This window comes from Heteronotia binoei, chromosome 11 (assembly GCF_032191835.1).
Source record: "Heteronotia binoei isolate CCM8104 ecotype False Entrance Well chromosome 11, APGP_CSIRO_Hbin_v1, whole genome shotgun sequence".
NCBI lineage: Eukaryota > Metazoa > Chordata > Lepidosauria > Squamata > Gekkonidae > Heteronotia > Heteronotia binoei.
In genome coordinates, this window is record NC_083233.1 from 78,364,006 (window position 1) to 78,386,785 (window position 22,780).

The window sequence follows — 22,780 nt, forward strand, 5'->3', positions numbered from 1 at the left end:
CACCATGCTACCTTCTTTACACCCCTTATACACCAAACGAGCACAGCTCTGCAGTCCAATGCTCTAACCACAACACTGCACCAGCACTCAATATTGAGAAATCCCATCCAAATAATAGCCGGGGCCAACCCGGCTTAGCTTCAGAGTTCTGACAAGATTGGGCTACCCAGGTCACAGAAGCAGCAATGTAGAACCAGTGTATTTTGCAATTCCAATGCACCCACACAGACAGAATATAGTGCTGGGTACAGGTCAGTTTTCTGAGCATTTCCGCATTCAGATTTGGGTTTGGTTTTTTTTAAGTCAGGTTTCTAGAAAAGGGGCGTCAAACATGCGGCCTGCAGGCCGAATCAGGCCTCCTGAGCAACTGCTTGTCATCTGCTTCCTTCTCCCTCTCTCTTGCTTCCTTCTGCATCACAGCTTGCTTTGCTAGGCTTGCTCAATCGCACAGGAGCTACAGAGCAAAGCCTCTATTTTCTCCACTGGCTGAAGGTCCTCCCTTGGAGATGAAGGGGGGGGATGGATCACTTGCTTTGCCACACTCTCTCAATCGCACTGCTGAGTTACTGAGCCAAGCCTCTCTTCCTTCTATTGGCTGGGACTCCTTCCCCTCCTGGTCCCCTGGGGAAGGAAGGAAAGAGCCAGAGCTTCCTTTGCCCAGTTCCCTGGATCACACAGGAGAGATATAAAGAAAGCACATTTTAAGACCAACAAGTGCTACTGTTTTATTTTAAGGGTTTTTTAAAAAATAAATTCCTTAATTGTGTTTGTCTGTCCTTTATAAAGTTTATATCTCCACCTGACCTAGCCTCAGATTGCAAAGCATGGAGACACACCATCCACCAGGCTGTCTCTTCCTTTGAGAACGCACGCATAGCTGGTCTTGAGGACAAAAGGAGACTGAGGAAGAATCGCACTGCTACAGCACCAACCCCAAATCAGACTTTTCCCTGCAGCCACTGTGGCCGGACCTGCCTGTCCCATATTGGTCTTGTCAGCCACCAGCGAGCCTGCAGCAGACGTGGACTACTGCACCCTTCTTAAATCTTCGTTTGCGAAGCCAAGCCGAGAGAGAGATCTCCACTACCTGGCATTACATTCTATGACGCACATGGCCCGGCTTAACAAGGTCTCATTTGTGTCAGATCGGCCCTCATAACAAACGAGTTTGACATCTCTGTTCTAGAATTCCTCTCTGGGACTGGAAACACACCTGCCACTATCCCAGTTTTCACTCCAACGGGGACCCGATATGGCTTATCTCATTCTCTCCTCCTCCATTTTATCCTCACAACAAACCCTGTGAGGTAGGCTAGGCTGACAACACGTGACTGACCCAAGGTCACCCCAGCAAGTTTCTACGGCACAAGTGCAGATTCAAACCTGGATTCCCCAGCCCCCAGCCTGACACTTGAACCATTACACAACGCTGCCACGCACAGGGCTTCCGGATGAGTCCATGCGGCTACAAATTCCTTCCTTTTCTGCTTCCAAAATGCATTTCTGGGATCTGCAGCCATCTGACACATTCATCTGTGCTCATAACCTCTCTCTCTCTGCGTCACAGTTTAGAGAGGTTTAAGTTTCACAGGCAGCACTGCAGGATTTTTGTCGCTCCAGTCAATAGGGCAGCCAGTCCTTGCCACAGTCTCTACTTACAAGAACTGCAGCTGCGTGAAGGTCAACTTCTAAATAGCTATTCACCCATGGACAGTAGATATTACCACCAGACGGCCACAAAAGGTCACAACGCAAAACGGAAAGAGCCTTGTTCTTCTTTTGATGTCCAAGAAGTAATTAAAAACACAAGAATTGCCCAGCAGGGTCAGGAGAAGGGTTAATCTAGTACAGGGTTCTGTTTCACTCAGGAGCCAGCCCGATACCTAGGGTTGCCAATCCCCAGGTGGAGGCAGGGGATCCCTCAGTTTGGAGGCCCTCCCCCCGCTTCGGGGTCGTCAGAAAGCGGGGGGAGGAGAGGGAAATGTCTGCTGGGAACTCTATTATTCCCTATGGAGATTTATTCCCATAGAAAATCATGGAGAACTGATCCACGGGTATCTGGGGCTCTGGGGGGGGGGCTGTCTTTTGGGGTAGAGGCACCAAATTTTCAGTATAGCATCTAGTGCCTCTCCCCAAAATACCCCCCAAGTTTCAAAAAGATTGGACCAGGGGGTCCAATTCTATGAGCCCCAAAAGAAGGTGCCCCTATCCTTCATTATTTCCTATGGAAGGAAGGCACTGAAAAGGTGTGCCGTCCCTTTAAATGGGATGGCCAGAACTCCCTTTGGAGTTCAATGCTGCTTGTCACAGCCTTGATCTTGGCTCCACCCCCCAATGTCTCCTGGCTCCACCCCCAAAGTCCCCAGATATTTCTTGAATTGGACTTGGCAACCCTACCGATACCCAATGAGCTATCTCCTGTTGTTTAGTATCCAATGAGGAGCCTATGAATTTATGGTGTGAACTAATATCTCTTTTTTTCCCTGTATTTTGTATCACAAGATTGCCTTTATTGGCATTGTCAAAATCAAAAGATACCTTAACAAAAACATCCATAACATAAAATATCAAAACGTTGATGATGCATAGTTTAGAGACAATAATATGTGACAATTTATGTATTTTAAGAAAGTATTGCAGATGTAGACTTATATTTTCTGAAAGTATTTTTATGCAGAATAAGATTAATATGTACTTTTGTTCTCTCTACTCCCTACTCCTAATTTCTTGAAACCAATAAAACTTTTAAAAACCAACCAAAAAAAAAAGATCCTATGAATTTAGGGGGAGGTGTTTGTGAGTTTCCTGCATTGTGCAGGGGGTTGGACTAATGAAGAAGAAGAAGAAGAAGAAGAAGAAGAAGAAGAAGATATTGGATTTATATCCCGCCCTCCACTCCGAAGAGTCTCAGAGCGGCTCACAATCTCCTTTACCTTCCTCCCTCACAACAGACACCCTGTGAGGTGGGTGGGGCTGGAGAGGGCTCTCACAGCAGCTGCCCTTTCAAGGACAACCTCTGCCAGGGCTATGGCTGACCCAAGGCCATTCCAGCAGGTGCCAGTGGAGGAGTGGGGAATCAAACCCGGTTCTCCCAGATAAGAGTCCGCACACTTAACCACTACACCAAACTGACCCTAGAGGTCCCTTCCAACTCTATGATTATAAGGTATACTGCCTTTAAACATGGATGCTCTGTTTTAATATTCATCCATGTAGGAAAGAAGACAGAATTACTCGACACAAGGATTTATAGGCAGGCAAGCTAGGAAGAATATTTTTACATAACTAAGTAGCCCCATGGCGCAGAGTGGTAAAGCTGCAGTATTGCAGCCGTAGCTCTGTTCACGACCTGAGTTCGATCCCAGCGGAAGCTGGGTTCAGGTAGCTGGCTCAAGGTTGACTCAGTCTTGCATCCTTACGAGGTCAGTAAAATGAGTACCCAGCTTGCTGTAAAAGTCTGGTGTGAAAACATGAAAACAACGTCACCTGAGTCGGAAACAACTGGTGCTTGCACAAGGGACTACCTTTACCTTAAGTGCCATCAAGTCACAACCAGACTTCTGGAGAACATGGCCACCTGATAAGAAGCATTTTCAAAAGCTTCAGTCCTGTAGCCACTGGGGGGGGGGGGCTGTGGGGGCACTACCCCGACTTCTAGGCAGGGCCCCTGACTTCCTGGGAGCCCTCTGGGGTGCAGCCTGCTTTTTTTCCCCTCTCTCTCTCTTTTTTGCCATGGCTGAGCCAGCAAGGCATCATCAGTGGCAGCCAGAGCCAGGAGAGCTGAGCAAGGCACAGTGCACTCCAACGGCAAAAGCAGTAGGTGGAGAGGACGGAGGCCGAGGAAGCCATGTGGAACGGGGGCTGGGGAGTGGGGGTGGATATAGCTGTTGGCAGCAAAGTGCTGGGGTTGGGGAGAGGGAAGTGAAAGGAAACCCCCCTACTTGCATGCAACATGCAGTCAACATGAATTTAGTAATCTCTGGTCACCGCACCTCAAAAAGGATATTATAGCATTGGGAAAAGTGCAGAAAAGGGCAACCAGAATGATTAAAGGGTTGGAACACTTTCCCTATGAAGAAAGGTTAAAGCGCTTGGGGCTCTTTAGCTTGGAGAAACGTCGACTGCGGGGTGACAAGATTATGCATGGGATGGAGAAGGTAGAGAAAGAAGGACTCCAACTTTGCTCTGCTGCTTCAGAGCCACACGGCTCCCAGCCCTAAATCTATTATCGGGATTAAAACCATTCGAGTTGCTCACCTCTCTAAGCAGAGTGACAGACTGCAAAAGGTAGGTCGCTGGGAGGTCACGGCGTTTTTGCCCAAACGGCACTTTTGTGCATGTAACAGTCAAAATGCCACTGCTGCTTTCACCTTCACAAAGCTGCCGTGTGACACCCCCCCCCAGCCAATCCGAATCCTCCTTCCTTCCTTTCTGCACAACCTTTCTTCTCTTGCTACAATAACACTTTCTCTCCCCTTCTTTCTCAGTGCTTACAGTGTGTTTACACAGGAGATAAAACCAAGCAGAGGGGAGGAGATTCTCTCCATAGTATTAGGTCTTCTGGATTCTCCTAACTAGTCCGAAGTCCTTACTATTCAGCGGCCATCTGCCCAGACAACGGGACAGTCCTTGTGGTCTGACCGTCGCCCACCAGCTGGATTTAGGGGCAAAAAATATTTCAGCTGTTTTAGCCAGGGCTTTTTTGTAGCAGGAGCTCCTTTGCATATTAGGCCACACCTCCTGATGCAGCCAATCCTCCAAGAGCTTACAGGGCTCTTAGTGCAGGGCCTACTGTAAGCTCCAGGAGGACTGGCTACATCAGGGGTGTGTGGCCTAATATGCAAAGAAGTTCCTGCTACAAAAAAAGCTCTGGCTTTTGCTATTATTTACTTCGAATAGACAGACAGAGCTTTCCCCCACCCCAACAGGGACCCAAAAGTGGCTTGCATCATTCTCCTCTCCTACATTTTATTCTCACAACAACCCTATGAGGTAGGTTTGGTGTTGTGGTTTGGAGAGTCAGTTTGGTGTAGTGGTTAAGTGCGCGGACTCTAATCGGGGAGAATCGGGTTTGATTCCCCACTCCTCCACCTGCAGCCTTGGGTCAGCCATGGTTCTCAGAGAGTTGTCCTATGAAAGGGCAGCTTCTGGGAGAGCTCTCTCAGCCCCACCTACCTCACAGGATGTCTGTTGGGCGGGGGGAAAGGCAAAGGAGATTGTGAGCTGCTCTGAGACTGAGATTTAGAGTGAAGGGCGGGGTTTAAATCCAATATCATCATCATCATCAATTCTTCCTCTTCTTCTCGTGGACATTCAATGAAATTGCCGAGCAGTTGGGTTAGAACTAATAAAAGGAAGTCCTTCTTCACCCAAAGGGTGATTAACACGTGGAATTCACTGCCACAGGAGGTGGCGGTGGCTACAAGCATAGCCAGCTTTAAGAGGGGATTGGATAAAAATATGGAGCAGAGGTCCATCAGTGGCTATTAGCCAAGTATATGTGTGTGTGTGTATATATACACACGCACATATATTGGCCACTGTGTGACACAGCGTGTTGGACTGGATGGGCCATTGGCCTGATCCAACATGGCTTCTCTTATGTTCTTATGTCCCTTCTTTTAGGGTTGGCTGCCTTGACTTGGCCACTTTCAGAGTGTCCAGCTTTGACCCCTACCCCAGAAAGCTTCTGAGAAGCAGCAAGCCCCACAGTGGGAAAGAGCGCCCCCGACTTTTAAAATCCTGGCTACGTTCCTTGCCCTTTCTCGTTATAAACACCACCAGGGAAGGAGGGAATTTACTTCTCCATCCTTACCTCTCCCCAACAAGGCAGGCCCAACTGACGTGTGAACCCACCGGGGGGGGGGGGGGGGGGCTCGATAAGTCAGGTTGCCACTTGAGTTCTGGAAATATCAAGCTGAGATAAGGAGGGATTTTTGCTGATAAGGTCAGCCAACCCCAACTGATCTTTTTCTATTCCTTTTTTCCTAAACAAATCCGAATTTAGTAATCTCTGCAATCTTTGCAGAATTTTGGACTCCCAAAACTGCCATATTTTGGATATTTTTGGACTCCCAGAACTGCAATCTTGTACTTGAAACGACTGGGGGGTCTTCCAGCAGCATTTGAGGACAGCTCCCAATATAGAGCAGTAAGAATGATCCTCTTCAGAAATGTATGGCTTTTGGGGCAAGGCTTCTGATAAACTTTGATCTATTCAGCAAAGGATTTATGCAACCGGTTTTTACAGAGCTTCCTCTTCTCCACCCCAGCTGCTTTCCAAAAAAAATCTCAGGTTCTATAATAGAATGTAAATACTAAATAAAGCTCCTTTTCAAAATATTATTTACTCAGTGGAATATGGTTATTCTCATTTTTACTTTTCCTCTTTCTTAACTTTTTATTTTTTTAAAAAATCATTGCTGAAAAGTGCAGAAAAAAATAAAAAAATATCTAAAACAAACATATTTTGAATGTGCAAACGAACCTGGCAGCAAATTTATCCAGCATATTGTCTCAGGAAGGAAAGAGAATGAAAAGTAACAGCTGATGTAAAGAAAGGAAACCAAATTACACACGCAGAGAAATAAATATAGGAAAATTTTTATCAGCGTTCTCTCAGGATTATACCAAAAGAAGTTGGTTTCAGAAGAATAAGAAAATATTTAAAAGATATCCCGATTGCAAAGTTTACATCAGGACACGGAAAAATATTAAATCAAACAATAAGAATTCAAGAAATCTCTCAAGCCATAAAGAACACAAAGAAGGATAGACACCAGGCCCAGACAGGTTGACAGCAATGTTTTATAAACATCTTAAAGAAGTATTAATATTACCATTATAAAAAGTTATGAACGGGATACGGGGGGGGGGGGAAGGCAATACCCCTGATATGGCAAGAGACATACATAATGCTAATAAATAAGAGGGTAGTGATACATTGGTACCACAGTCCTACAGACCAGCATTCCCCCTAAGCTGAGTTAGCGTGAGTCAGCTCACAGATTTTTAGCCTCCAGCTCACACATCTTTGTCTTAGCTCAGGAAGGATAGCCCCAGAGCACAATAATTTATGCAGTCGCTCCCAACTTTCATACCAGTAGCTCAAAAAGTAGAATTTTTGCTCACAAGACTCTGCAGCTTAGAGGGAACTTTGCTACAGACCTATTTTTCTGTTGAACGTAGAGTACAAAATTTTTGCCACAATAATGGCAGAAAGATTTTAAAAAATGCATACAAATTTGATAACTCCAACCAAAGAACTTTTGACGCAGAGGGTACATGAAAGATAAAATATGATTTATGATATATGAAACCAAATTTGTGAATAAGAAGGGAAAGAAAGCAGCATTTGTTTCTAGATGCAGAGAAAGCATTTTGACAACTTCATATGGCCTTTCTTATCGAATGTTTCACAAAATATGGGCTGTGGTCTGGCATACTGGCGTGCATGAAATATACTCAAACCAACAAGCAAAGTTTTTAATTAACAGGAAAATAACAAGCAATTTCAACTGAAAAAGGGGGCATGTCAGGGGTGTCTTTTATGCCCTTTATTATTTATAATAGCAATATAAATTTTAACTAAAAAGATTAGACAAGACAACAGAGCTAAGGGAATAAAAGCGGATGATGCAGAGTTCTAAATGAATCATTTATGCAGATGACGCGGCTCTAACAGTTACGAATACCCAGAAATCACTGCAATATTTAATTCAACGTACTGAAGAATTTGGATCTCTATCAGGCTATATTAACAGGAAAAATTTGGAATTTTTAACACAAGAAGAAGAGATTATAAAGACGACAAAGCATTCAGCAGCCACCGACCCTATTAAATTATTTGAGAATACACATGACTGGGCAAAACAGTAATATTTTTAAAAATAACTATCGGAAAATTTGGAATTCAATTCAAGCAGATTTATTAAGATGGAAAATGTCAGGGATGTTCTTTCTCCCCTTTTATTATTTATATTAGCAACACAAAAATCTCATGGCTGGGAAAAATCTCTACAAATGAAATTAATGTGCTGCTAAAACTAAACCTTTTGTTCCAAAGATTTTTTGTATATATAGAAGAAAGAATATTGAAAGACTGGCAAAGACAGATAAATGAATTTATATGGAATGGCAAAAAAAACCCAAGAAAAAGCTTCAACAAGATGTGACAGAGAGGAGGTTTACCAGTCCCAAATAAAAAATTATTAAAGTTACCTCAACAAAAACCTGGTATAGCCCACAGGCGCCAATGGCACTGAAAACTCAGGTCATCCCTCCACGGCTGCAGCCCCACCAATCAAGGTTGGAGGAGCTAAGGATGCTGACTACAGGCTTAGCCAATCACCACCTGGGGCAGTGATGCTCCGTATTCTTGGTGATTGGGGGAAGAGGTAGCAACCTTGGGAGGGCTTCTGGTGTCTTGGCCCCACTGATGGACCTTCTGATGGCACCTGGTTTTTTTGACCACTGTGTGGCACAGAGTGTTGCCCTGGATGAGCCACTGGCCTGATCCAACATGGCTTCTCTTATGTGACACAGATTGTTGGACTGGATGGGCCATTGGCCTGATCCAACATGGCTTCTCTTATGTTCTTATGTGACACAGAGCGTTGGACTGGATGGACCATTGGCCTGATCCAACATGGCTTCTCTTATGTGACACAGAGAGTTGGACTGGATGGGCCATTGGTCTGATCCAACATGGCTTCTCTTATGTTCTTATGTGACACAGAATGTTGGACTGGATGGGCCATTGGCCTGATCCAACATGGCTTCTCTTATGTTCCAAGCCTCCTCCTCAGCACCTAAACGCAACCCCTCCCAATTTCAGCCAAGACATATGTCTCAGTAGTTAGGGTGCACAGCATGGGATTCAGTCTTGGAGCTCTCTGCCATGTATACATAGAGCGAGCGGTGAGGCACTTTGATGGTGGAAAAAGCACTAAGAGGGCACTTTGCACTACAGGGTGACCACTTGGTGCTAACACCATTCCACTGCAGTACATCTCAACTTCAACACACAGAAGTAATGATGGATGCAGGATGGATTTGGAATTACAGTCTCTTGCCACCGATTGCTCTATGTGTACACAGTTTTATGTAGTGGTGAAGTGCGTGGACTCTTACCTGGGAGAACCAGGTTTGATTCCCCACTCCTCCTCCACTTTGGTTAGCCATAGCTATCCCAGAACTGTCCTTGAAAGGACAGGTGCTGTGAGAGCCCTCTCAGCCCTACCCACCTCACAGGGTATCTGTTGTGGGGGGAGAAGATATAGGAGATTGTAAGCCGCTCTGAGACTCTGATTCAGAGAGAAGGGCGGGCCATAAAACTGCAGTCTTCTTGTTCCTCCTCTTCTCTGGAACAGGAATGGCAGAGCCAAGAGGGGAATGACGGTCATTCCAGTCCCAAGACCACCTCTACTCCACCGGGGAGGGAACTGGGGGCTCTGAGGGTGGTGCTGCACGCCCCCCCACTGAGCCCACCTCGGTGGACCCCTCTCCTGTCCTGCCACTCGCAGGGGTGGTGTGGGAGTACCCTTGCCAATGGACAGGACAAACTCCCTTCCTCACTATCTGCTACCCGGATGTGCTAACAGGAGTTGGCCCCTTTAAGTGTGTGTGGGGGGGGGGTTGGGTTACAGGCCTGAAAATGAGCAGAACTCCTATGGTCCAGCCTTCTCTGCTCCTTGCCCAAGATGGACGCTGGACTCCACCTCGTTGCCACATGCTCTTTGATTGGTTCTGGTGGCCCTATCCATCATAGTGCCACAGACTCCGCACAACACTGCTCCTGACTGCCTCAGCACAGTTGATGTAGACGCTCCCTAAGTTACAAACAGAAAGCACTGCAAACATGACTTTGTCTGCTGACCACTGTGCAACTTAAGCACTTAGGGAATAGACTACCACCGCCATGGTCATGTGGCAGCCGAACACGGTGGAACAGCCATGGCTCAATGGCTGATATATTATCAATTCGTCTCAAGACTAAAGGCGATCGTGAGTATTGAAAGTGGAGTTCTAAGAGACGCAACTGAATCTGAGCAGCTGATTAGAAAACAAAAAGAGCATCATATATATGATGGATATATAAAATTTTACTCCAGCTAGAAATGGAATATGAACAAATGGGAAAAAAGTATGATTAAGTGAATGCTAAACCTTAAAGATCTCTCTATCAACAATGGGAACAACTACGGGGAAAAGTTACAAAATTTGCAGTCAGCCAGACACTAAGAGAAAATTGGCACAAACTGTTTTTCAGATGGTATGTAACTCCAAAGCACATTAAGCACATAAAAACTACAAAGGAAAATGCTGGAATGTCGAGAGATGAAACCTTCTCTCATATGTGATGAACATGTAAAAAAGCAAAAAAAAAAATACTGGGAAATTCACAGAAAATTGCAGAACATGGAAACCAAGCGCATGCCGTTCATGTTCTGCCTAACAAATTACCAAAAACTGTAGAAGAGCTATTCAAATACATGGTGACAGCGCCTAGAACTATTTACGCAGCAAAATGGAAACTAGACATCTGTCCCCATTTAGAAGAATGGGAAAATAAACTTGCTGAATTTGCAGTAACAGCAAAATCAACAACATTTGAGAAACAGGTCTGTTACAAAATCTGAGAAAAGATGGTGTGTATTATGTGCATTATGACAGCGGGAGATAAACTTAAAGTGAAAAAGCGTCATGTACAAATGTATGGTAATAAAACAGAAATAGAATTAAAATCTGTTCAGGGTGTAATACCTCAAATATAAATGGGTTATCGGTGGGGCCTTTTTTGTAGAAAAAGCCCAGCAGGAACTCATTTACATATTAGGCCACACCCCCTGACATCGCCATTGTTTCACGCAGGGCATCTTTGTAGGAAAAGCCCAGCAGTGACTCATTTGCATATCAGGCCACACCCCCTGACACCAAGCCAGCCGGAACTGCGTTCCTGGGCATTCCTGCTCAAAAAAAGCCCTGGTTATCAATGAGACGTATATAACAAACTTTCTTTTACACCATGATATACTACTTATCTATTTAAAGTTCTAATTTAATGAATATGTAGAAGTGGCAAAAATATGTTATGTTGAATACACAGTAATGATGAAACCAGTGTCGTCAAAACAGATTCATTATGAAGTGTGAAACTTAAACGATGAATAGAATTGTACCCCAACAGATACAAGAATTATAATGAAGAGGATATTATTCTCCGTTCTATACATTATGTACTACATGACTGTCTTTGACAAATGTAATTAGGTTGTACTTTTTCTTTCCTTTCTCCTTCTTTTCCTGTACCCTCACTGTTTTTCTAAAATTAAAAAAAAAAAAGAGTTGCAACCAACTTACGGCAACCCCAGTAAGGGGCGTTCAAGGTAAGTGAGAAGCAGAGGTGGTTTGCAATTGCCTTCCTCAGCAGATTCTCCCTTGGTGGTCTCCTTCCCAAGAACAAACCCTGCTCAGATTCCGAGAGTGGACAAGATCAGGCTATATTAGGGGTGGCCAAACTACAGCGCGAGAGCCACATGTGGTTCTTTCACACATACTGTGTAGTTCTCGAAGCCCCCCACCCTGTCATCCAGCTTGGAGAAGGTTTTTCTCTCTTTAAATCACTTCTCCAAGCCGAGCCAGCCAGCGGCATGGAGAGTTCATTTAAACTGAAACTTGAGAGCTAGTTTGATGCAGTGGTGAAGTGTGCAGACTCTTATCTGAGAGAATGAGGTTTGATTCCCCACTCCTCCACTTGCACCTGCTGGGATGGCCTTGGGTCAGCCAGAGCTCTCTTATCTGGGAGAACCGGGTTTGATTCCCCACTCCTCCACTTGCAGCTGCTGGAATGGCCTTGGGTCTGCCATAGCTCTGGCAGAGGTTGTCCTTGAAAGGGCAGCTGCTATAAGAGCCCTCTCAGCCCCACCCACCTCACAGGGTGTCTGTTGTGGGGGAGGAAGATAAAGGAGATTGTGAGGCACTCTGAGATTCAGAGTAGAGGATAGGATGGGATATAAATCCAAATCTTCTTCTTCTTGCTTTCTTTCCACCTTTCCCTCCCTCCCCCCACCTAGTTGCCTTCCTTGCAGCTCTCAAAACACCTGACGTTCATGTCTTGTGGCTCTCAAACACCTGGCATTTATTCCATGTGGCTCTTACATTAAGCAAGTTTGGCCACCCCTGGCCTATATAGCATGTTGCCTTCCCTCCTCAAAACTATATTCAGACTAGTATTTTTCTGTAAAGTCTCTGGAAGCATCCCAAAGCTTCTGGATGTTCTGCAACAGAGGCTCTTTCGAAAACACAAGCTACGTCATCGCTACATTTCGGCAAATCTGAGAACTTACCCACAAGCAGTTTCACATCTCGCACGGTGAAATCTGAGTCTGGCATCCTGGGGGGAGAGGGACATCACATTAAGTACTATCAGCAGATCAATTAGGACCTTGGAATTCAGGGAGCTGAGAACAGATGAGAGGAAATTAACGGAAGTGCCTCCTCAGGTCACACTGATCTTGCTCAGCGTTCCATTTTCTGACAGGGACTGGCAAAATGCCAAGGGGAAGGGAGGAGGCAGAGTATGACAGGGAGATCCATTCCTTCTCATTAATTTCCCAAAGCCACCAGGCCTCTGAACCCAGAAGCTGCCATTCTGGCCAAAAAGACCATCTAGTTATACACCCAAGGGGTGTGAAATATGCAGCCCAAGGTCCGGAGCAGGTCCTCAGAGGGCTTCTATCAGGCCCCTGAGCAACTGGCTGTCATCAGCTTCCTTCTCTCTCTCTCTTGCTTTCTTCTGCATCACAGCTTGCTTTGCCAGACTTGCTCAATCGCACAGGAGCTACAGAGCAAAACCTCTATTTTCTCCATTGGCTGACTAGCACATGAAGCAACTTGTGTACAAAAGTTCACAATGCCCAGCCATTTTATGTTTTCCTCTGGGCCTTAGGCTCAAAGCGTTGACCATGAGATTTCTGTAATGAATGTCAAGAAATCAAAGGTAGGTTTGCAACTTGCAAACACCTGAACAGCATACTCAAGATTGCTACAGCACAGATGTTGTCTCAAGATTTAAATGCAATAATTCAGAGCAAGAGGTGTCAGTTACCAGACACTGAAAGTTATCAAACATTGAAAGAGTACTTTTAAGAATGTTTTTTTCTAAAAAAAATCTTTAATTGTGTTCGTCTGGGCCCTTTATGAAGCTTATCTCTCCACTGCCCGGCATTACATTTTATGACACACTTGGCCAGGTCAAACAAGGTGTCATTTATGTCCGATCCGGCCCTGCCGTACGTAATCATACAATCACGTATGCCTTTTCAAAAACACTGCTGAGCTGGAGCGACGAGTTCCACAAATCAACAGAAAAAGGAATTCTTTTTTGCCTCCCTTTCTTATCAGTTATTCCTCAACAAGCCACATTACAGAATTCCGCTGTGCAGAGACTTGGCTCTGTTTCCAGCAGCAGTGCAAATAACTACATAGATTTGGAACAGAGGGAGGAAAAGAATATGATCGCTCTTTTAATGACTGCACAACTCACTTACTGGATTGACACAGCCCTTTTCAGAACATTCAAAGGATTTAATTCCTGCAACTGCTCTGCAGGATAAGGCGGTCTTGGCCTTATCTTGAAAATAAGAGGCTGACAGAGAAGTCTGCCCAAGATCACTTAACAAAGTTTGTGGCAGAGGGGAGATTTGAACCTGTGACCGACAGAATCAAAGCTCAGCGCCAAAGCCCCTAACCTGCACTAGCTCTTAAGACGGCGCAGTTTTTTCTTCCAGGTGCTGCTGCAGCAGCAGAAAAGCACATCTGTCAGAACTGCACACAAAGGACAATTCTTAAAGGTACAAGCCAGAGTCCAGATTAAAAATCACTGGTCTACCTTCTAGAACAACGCTGGAGTCCAATGGTCGTAAAGGTGCTACAGGACTCTAACTCTGCTCTACTGCTTCAGACCAACACGGCAACCCACTTTGCTGTACCTACTGAAGAGCATTCTATCCTGACACTTGGAGGTAAACTAATTTCCACTGCCTGTGCTAAAGAGAGCTCTCAATGATGATGGGCCCTCAGTTCCGGAGATTCACCAAAGCCAGAACTTGTGCATCTTCCAGACACAGCACAAGACGTTATTCAAGCCAGCTTTTGGCAGCTGGGGAGGGGACAGAGTGTCTTCCTGATCCCTTGAGACAAGGCAAGCTACTCCAATTTTTTTTTAAAAAAAATAGATAGAATGAGACGTTAAGAGCACTGCCTTACTTAATTCCCAGTCCATCCTTACTTCGGAAGACGAGGGGGACTCGGAGGGCTTCTCGCTGCACGTACTCAAAAGTGAAGTCTGGTTGAAAATGGAAAGGGAGAAAAAACAACATAGCGTCATTTCAAGCCCGGTTTTTACAAGCAACTCTGCCTGTCTTTCTACTGTCAGGTGCACCGTTGGGCCATGATCAAAACCCACCTCCTCAGCTACACTTTCACACATCTTTATTTCCAGATTTTTAAAAGTGTGCATCAACCAGACAATTAAAAATTGTGTCATTATAAAGAAAATCAGCTGCAGAATTTTAAAGTTGACTGTTCACCCTGCCTTTCAACCAATAAGTGAAAGAACAAAACTGAAGGGAATTAAATGCAATTTCTGCATTGCCAAAAATGAATTTTAAACAGTAAAGAGAGTATTTTTTTCTCTTTTTTTACTGTAATAAGGAAGAAACGGCAGGGGGAGAGACTAAAATGACATTTCCTTGTAACAAAAAATAGTAGCTTTTAAATTTTTTACACTACAAATGACCTTTATTTCCTTCCATCCTACATATTTTTAATTTCTTTCCGAAATACAATTTAATCTTGATCTTCCTGGTAGACATGATTCCCCTTCCCGTTTTATCTTCACAGCAACCTTGCACAGTAGGCTAGAAAGATGGGAACTGGACTGAGATCATCCAGACAGCTTCATGGCTGAGCAATTATTTCCACCCTGCCTTCTCCCCCACCACGGGAGGAAAAAAAGGCAACTTCATTGAGATGCTGGTATAACATAGACATGCATTTTATCTGAATGGGCTAATTGGTCGAAAGGCAGGCAATCCATTTAACTAAATTCCTTTAACCAGCCTTCATTACATCAAATTTAAAAATTTAATCCAAACTGCTCCAGGGACACTCGATAGGGCAAAAAAGGATCAGGCAGGAGGCAAACCCCCAGAAAGAGAAGAATTAAGCAAAGGGAAATTGCTTCTAGGAGATCAAATCCCTTGAGACTTTGAAAGATAAAGCCAGCCTTTTGGACCAAGCTATACTTTTCTCTCATCTCCACGGGCTGACCCCTTAACCCCATGATTCTATATAGCAGAATCGTCCACAAGCATCTGGGCAAAGGGTTACAAAACCCTCTCAACGGTACAAGGCCGGGAAAGGCCCAGCTAGGGTCACCCGGAGGAAGGGAGAAGGCGAACGGCTGAGAGAGACTCGAGATCCTAAGCCCAGCGCTCCTCCAGCTGCTGCGGCCTGGCAAACGAGATTTGCAAGAGGAACCGGGGAGAGCCTGCGCCGGGTTTGCAAAGCGCCCTTCCAGGCGCGAGAGGCGGCCGCAGGTCTGCGGAGGTTCCCAGGCCGGCGGAGCGCTCCGGGTGGGAATCCTCCCCCCCTTCCTTCCCGCCCAGCCTCCCTCCCCTCCTCCTGCACGGCCCCGGCGGCTTCGTCATCGGATCCCCTGGAACGGGGGACGCTGGCGGGAAATACAAACCTCGCCCGGCGTGGCGCACGTGGAAAGCCGTCGGGTTCCCACCCAGCGCCAGCGGAGCCCACCAGGCCCTCTGCCCCGCCCGCCCGCCCGTACCTTTCCCTTCCATGGGCCGGACGAAATCCCCGCGGTACATTTTGCTCCTTAGTTTCTCTTCCAGATTGAACCCCCTGATGCTGACAATCTCCTCCACGTCGGAAAGGTCTTCGTCCTCGTCGTACAGCCGTCGCCCAATCGATCGCTACAGGGGGTGGGCCGCAGGCACGCGTGCAAAGAGAAGAAGAGCTTCGTTGGGACGAGGGAGCAGGGCGCGGGCGAGCCACCCCGGGGGGGACCACCTCCCAATTTGCAAATAGTCGGGGCGGGGAGCGCGGGAAATCGCTACCGCAGGGTGCAGGAATTCGCCAACCCGCCCCCAGATCCAAAAAAATGCGGGGCCCGTCGGTTTTCTTTTTTACAAACTGGGGCTGCATCCAAAAGCAGCCGGGTTTCCCAAACTCGTTGGTTCCTGAAGTTCAGGCAACTCCGAGTCACCGCTCCGGCTTCCTTCGGAGGCGGCACGCGCGGAGGGGGTCGCGACTTCGGCGGCGCATCCAGGACTCGCGCGTGAGTCAACGTTGCGCAAAAACAAAAAAGGTCTGCGCTCTCTCTCGGGGAACAGCCGCAACGTGGCTCCCCAGCCGGCCCCGCTTGAACCGAGGCCCCGGCGCCGCTCTCCAGCACTCGGCTTGCAGCTTCCACCCTTCAGGGGGCCCGATCCGAGCCCCTCCGCGCCGCTGCCCGCCAAAAGGGGGACCTGCGGCGGCAACCCGCAGCCAACCCCGGCCGTATTTACATAAGCCAACTGTTTCCCCAGTCACACCGGAAGCCAGCCCTTTTAAAAACACACATCGCGTTATGTAACACGGGCCGGAGAGTTCCCTTCCTCGTCCCCCCCCCCAATGCAACCCGGGGACACCCCCCTCCCCGTCGCCCTCGGGGAAGCCCCGCGTGGTGCGCTGCGGCGCCTTCTCCAAAGTGGGCACCGCCGAGGGAGGGGGCCACAGCAGTGCAAGAGGGGGCAGCGAGCGGGGGATCCCGGGCTGGGGGGAGAGGAGGGGGCAGGGAGGCCTTTAACCCCCACCCACCCACCCACCCCCCATTGCAGAGGGTGTTAGGCGGAAGGGGGGGGGGGGCGCACGTAGCCACGGAAAGGCCGGCTCGCCTGGCGCAACAGAGCCCGCATGTGTGAACGCCAACTTGGGTTGCTCGGCTTTTCCCGCAGGCCGCCAGCTTGCAAGGACTCGGGGGGGAAGGGGGGGAGATTGCAGGACAGCAGCTGCCCCCTCCCCCCTCCCCGGCTGCAGGGGGCTCCCCCGCCACCCCACACTTCCCCCCCCAACAATCCCCAGCCAGGTCGCCAAGGCAGGCTTGCAGCAGCAGCCCCTCCACGCCCCCCCACCCCCGCGGCATCTCCCTGCTCCCCTCCGGCCAGACAAAACCAAGGTTGCAAGTTGCAAACCCCCCCCCCCTCCCACCCCATCCCCGGGCCCGCCGCCGCCGCGTCCTACCCACCAGCCGTCTTCCCGAGTCCTTCGCCGCCTCCATCTTTCGGAGAGTTTCATCTCTTCAGAATTGTCAAGAGTTCGCGGCGGGCCCCGGCCGGGCCGGCCTCCCACCCGGGCCGAGGAGGGGGGAGACCCGCCGTGCCCCCCCGCCCGCCCCCCCCGGGACACATGGAGCGCCCAGATCCCCCTCCAGCCAGGCCAGCCGGGGCTCGGCAAAGTTCTGCCCGGGGCGATGGGGCGAGCGGCACTTTCGGGGGCTTTTTCCCCCCTTGGGGGGGGGCGGAAGGGGGGGGCGGTGCGGTTCTTTTGCAAAGTCTGCAGCGGCAGCAGCAGCCGCGGGCGCCGCTCAGTGCCCAGCCCGGCTGGAGGCGGGGGGGCCGCGCAGGCGTCCTGGGAGTCCCCGGAACGTAAACATTGGGGCGGGCCTGGGGGGGGCGCGCCCGGCTCCTGGCACCCAGCGCCGCTCCTCCGCCTCGCCTCCGGGGGGGGCTCATCTTGCGGGGACGGAGGGGGGGGGGGCGGCTGGGTCACGAGTGGGCGGGCGGCGCTGGAGCACGCAGGCGCCGAGGAGGAGGAGGAGGAGAAGGAGAGTTTTTTGCAGGGGGGGAGGCTGTGCATCGGGCCCGGGGCGGGGGGGCGCCCCTCTTGGCTAATGCACTGCAACGGGACGGCGCGCCCGGCCTCCTGCGCCCTTGCAAAGAGGTGGGGGGGGGGGGCTGGCAGAGAGACCCTGAAACCTCCAGGCGGCTTGCGCCCCCCTCCTCCGAAGCTGGGGGGGGGGGTCTTGCCCCGGGCAGAAGGGGGGTGGTCTTGCCCCGGGCTCCGAAGGAGGGGGAGAGCCAAAATGGATATGGCGTCTGTTCTGTTCTATGGGACCATAAGATAGAATGGCCCGTAAGGGAGGCCTCGTTTTTTTCATTTTGCCCCCCCCCCAAAAAAAAACCATGTCGATCCCGTCCTGGCGCCCAGTGGCCCCCACAAGCCTGGCTTTGGGGCTGGCTGGCTTTTGGCAAGGCAGAGGCCAGTCCTTCCCCCCCCCCCCTTCGAAGCAGGGCCCTGGCCAAGATTTCAAGTTTGGTGGGGCTCCCAGCAGGGTTTTTTGTTTGGGGGGGGGGGGGCAGTGCAGGGCTCTGGGCACTGTAAGCTGCCTTGAGTTCCACAAACTAACCCCCGCCCCTTTCGCCTGGACAGTCACAGCAGGTGTGCTCCCCCCACCCCTTTCTTATGTGTCCCTCTCTTGACTCTTCCCCCCCCACCACCACCACCTTTGCTTTGCAAGGTGTGTTAGGGAAGAGGGGAAACGCCGCCAGACCGGCAGCAACGCTGCTACTTGTTCAGAGTGGCGGTGAGCAAAGGGGAAACGTTGGGGGCTCTCCGATGCAGGGAGCCATATAGTTGGAAGGACGGGCCTGGTCCCTCTCGGGCCCCACTGTAGCTACGGACCTACCTCAAAGGCTGCTTTGGGCTTCTCATACGAATCCCAGACGTCTCCTGGTGGGTTGGGACCCTCTTTCCTTCCTGGCCTGGTTCTCCCCTCTGCCTTTCTAGCCTCACAACGGTCCTGTGAGGTAGGACAGGCTGAGAAAGAAAGATGGGCCTGAGGCAGGCCTGTAGCCACAGGGGGGCCTGTGGGGGCACTGCCCCCTGACTTCCAGTCAGCCCCCCCCCAACTCCCAGGGGGCCCTCCCGGGTGCAGCCTGCTTTTTATTTTTATTTCTACTATGGCTGAGCCAGCAAAGTGCCCTCAGTGGCAGCCAGTACCGGGAGAGCTGAGCAAGGCACAGCGTACTGCAGCAGCAAAAACCAGCCAGGTGAAGAGGACGAAGGTTGAGGAGGCAGAGGAAGCCCTGTGGCATGGGCCAGGGCGGGAAGGGAACAGATGGAGCTGCTGGCTGCAAAGCGCTGGGGTGGGGGTTAGGGAGGTGGAAGGAAAAACCCCTGCTTGCATGCAAGATACACTCCCTTCTGCCGCCCAACGTTTTAGGGTTTTCTGCCAATTTCAGAACCTCCAGCTTTTGCCCCTACCCTAAAAACCATCTGAGAAGTGGCAAACCCTACAGTGGATGGGAAAGGGGCCCCCCTGACATTTTAAAAAGCCCCCCAACCTTTAAAATCCTAGCTATGGTCCTGGCCTGAGGTCATGGGAGTGGAGTTTGCGGGGAAGAGAGATTTGTACTTCGGTCTCCCCAAGGCTAGCGGGACACTCCACCCACCACTCCACATCCAGCTGTGTGTTCACCCGCTGTTAGCTTCTGGGGTCTGATGAGATGGGAGTAGCCTGGCCATCCAGGTGCTCCTGGATTCTGATCTAGCTGATCTCATGAACATTTACCTGCTCTGAGACCCGCCAGTTTGGTGTAGTGGTTAAGTGCGTAGACTCTTATCTGGCAGAACCGGGTTTGATTCCCCACTCCTCCACTTGCACCTGCTGGAATGGCCTTGGGTCAGCAAAAGCTCTCTTATCTGGGAGAACCGGGTTTGATTCCCCACTCCTCCACTTGCAGCTGCTGGAATGGCCTTGGGTCAGCCAGACCTCTTATCTGGGAGAACCGGGATTGATTCCCCACTCCACTTGCACCTGCTGGAATGGCCGTGGGTCAGCCAGAGCTCTCTTATCTGGGAGAACCGGGTTTCATTCCCCACTCCTCCACTTGCACCTGCTGGAATGGCCTTGGGTCAGCCAGAGCTCTCTTATCTGGGAAAACCAGGTTTGATTCCCCACTCCTCCACTTGCACCTGCTGGAATGGCCTTGGGTCAGCCAGAGCTCTCTTATCTGGGAGAACCGGGTTTGATTCCCCACTCCTCCACTTGCACCTGCTGGAATGGCCTTGGATCAGTCATGGCTCCCTTATCTGGGAGAACCGGGTTTGATTCTCCACTCCACTTGAACCTGCTGGAATGGCCTTGGATCAGTCATGGCTCTCTTATCTAGGAGAACCGGGTTTGATTCTCCACTCCACTTGCACCTGCTGGAATGGCCTTGGGTCAGTCATAGCTCTCTTATATGGGAAAACCGGGTTTGATTCTCCACTCCTCCACTTGCACCTGCTGGAATGGCCTTGGGTCAGCCATAGCGCTCCTATGTGGGAGAACCGGGTTTGATTCCCCATTCCTCCACTTGCAGCTGCTGGAATGGCCTTGGGTCAGCCATAGCTCTCTTATCTGGAAGAACCAGGTTTGATTCCCCGCTCCTCCACTTGCAGCTGCTGGAATGGCCTTGGGTCAGACATAGCTCTCTTATCTGGAAGAACCGGGTTTGATTCCCCACTCCTCCACGTGCTGCTGCTGGAATGGCCTTGGGTCAGCCATAGCTCTTTTATCTGGGAGAACCGGGTTGGATTCCCCACTCCTCCACTTGCACCTGCTGGAATGGCCTTGGGTCAGCCATAGCTCTCTTATCTGGAAGAACCGGGTTTGATTCCCCTCTCCTCCTCTTGCACCTGCTGGAATGGCCATGGGTCAGCCAAAGCTCTCTTATCTGGGAGAACCGGGTTTGATTCCCCACTTCTCCACTTGCACCTGCTGGAATGGCCTTGGATCAGCCATAGCTCTCTTATCTGGGAGAACCGGGTTTCATTCCCCACTCCTCCACTTGCACCTGCTGGAATCGTCTTAGGTCAGCCAGAGCTCTCTTATCTGGGAGAACCGGGTTTCATTCCCCTCTCCTCCACTTGCACCTGCTGGAATGGCCATGGGTCAGCCAAAGCTCTCTTATCTGGGAGAACCGGGTTTGATTCCCCACTTCTCCACTTGCACCTGCTGGAATGGCCTTGGATCAGCCATAGCTCTCTTATCTGGGAGAACCGGGTTTCATTCCCCACTCCTCCACTTGCACCTGCTGGAATGGTCTTAGGTCAGCCAGAGCTCTCTTATCTGGGAGAACTGGGTTTCATTCCCCACTCCTCCACTTGCACCTGCTGGAATGGCCTTGGATCAGTCATGGCTCTCTTATCTAGGAGAACTGGGTTTGATTCTCCACTCCACTTGCACCTGCTGGAATGGACTTCGGTCAGTCATAGCTCTCTTATCTGGGAGAACCGGGTTTGATTCTCCACTCCTCCACTTGCACCTGCTGGAATGGCCTTGGGTCAGCCATAGCGCTCTTATCTGGCAGAACCGGGTTTGATTCCCCACTCCTCCATTTGCAGCTGCTGGAATGGTCTTGGGTCAGCCATAGCTCTCTTACCTGGAAGAACCGGGTTTGATTCCCCACTCCTCCACGTGCAGCTGCTGGAATGGCCTTGGGTCAGCCATAGCTCTCTTATCTGGGAGAACCGGGTTGGATTCCCCACTCCTCCACTTGCAGCTGCTCGAATGGCCTTGGGTCAGCCATAGCTCTCTTATCTAGAAGAACCGGGTTTGATTCCCCACTCCTCCACGTGCAGCTGCTCGAATGGCCTTGGGTCAGCCATAGCTCTCTTATCTGGGAGAACCAGGTTTCATTCCCCACTCCTCCACTTGCACCTGCTGGAATGGGCTTGGGTCAGCCATAGCTCTCTTATCTGGGAGAACCGGGTTTGATTTCCCAATCCTCCACGTGCAGCTGCTGGAATGGCCTTGGTCAGCCATAGCTCTCTTATCTGGGAGAACCGGGTTTGATTCCCCACTCCTCCACTTGCACCTGCTGGAATGGCCTTGGGTCAGCCATAGCTCTCTTATCTGGAAGAACCGGGTTTGATTCCCCTCTCCTCCTCTTGCACCTGCTGGAATGGCCATGGGTCAGCCAAAGCTCTCTTATCTGGGAGAACCGGGTTTGATTCCCCACTTCTCCACTTGCACCTGCTGGAATGGCCTTGGATCAGCCATAGCTCTCTTATCTGGGAGAACCGGGTTTCATTCCCCACTCCTCCACTTGCACCTGCTGGAATCGTCTTAGGTCAGCCAGAGCTCTCTTATCTGGGAGAACCGGGTTTCATTCCCCTCTCCTCCACTTGCACCTGCTGGAATGGCCATGGGTCAGCCAAAGCTCTCTTATCTGGGAGAACCGGGTTTGATTCCCCACTTCTCCACTTGCACCTGCTGGAATGGCCTTGGATCAGCCATAGCTCTCTTATCTGGGAGAACCGGGTTTCATTCCCCACTCCTCCACTTGCACCTGCTGGAATGGTCTTAGGTCAGCCAGAGCTCTCTTATCTGGGAGAACTGGGTTTCATTCCCCACTCCTCCACTTGCACCTGCTGGAATGGCCTTGGATCAGTCATGGCTCTCTTATCTAGGAGAACTGGGTTTGATTCTCCACTCCACTTGCACCTGCTGGAATGGACTTGGGTCAGTCATAGCTCTCTTATCTGGGAGAACCGGGTTTGATTCTCCACTCCTCCACTTGCACCTGCTGGAATGGCCTTGGGTCAGCCATAGCGCTCTTATCTGGCAGAACCGGGTTTGATTCCCCACTCCTCCATTTGCAGCTGCTGGAATGGTCTTGGGTCAGCCATAGCTCTCTTACCTGGAAGAACCGGGTTTGATTCCCCACTCCTCCAC

At 49.9% G+C, this 22,780-nt stretch overlaps 1 protein-coding gene across 4 annotated transcripts in view; it reads right to left on the reverse strand.

Annotated features, from left to right (window-relative positions):
- Positions 1-17,392, reverse strand: part of KDM2B (lysine demethylase 2B) — a 147,783-nt gene extending 130,391 nt beyond the window's left edge. For 3 of the 4 annotated variants that reach the window (XM_060250138.1, XM_060250139.1, XM_060250136.1), the window contains exons 1-4: positions 17,306-17,392; positions 15,848-15,992; positions 14,269-14,347; positions 12,348-12,394 (exon numbers count right to left, since the gene is read on the reverse strand). In XM_060250138.1, the coding sequence (XP_060106121.1) occupies positions 12,348-12,394; positions 14,269-14,347; positions 15,848-15,992; positions 17,306-17,338 (304 nt within the window). In that variant the 5' untranslated portion in view covers positions 17,339-17,392. Of the gene's footprint in view, positions 1-12,347; positions 12,395-14,268; positions 14,348-15,847; positions 15,993-17,305 lie in introns of those variants that run through there. The other variant, XM_060250140.1, reaches the window with a different exon arrangement.
- Positions 17,393-22,780: the final 5,388 nt, after the last annotated feature.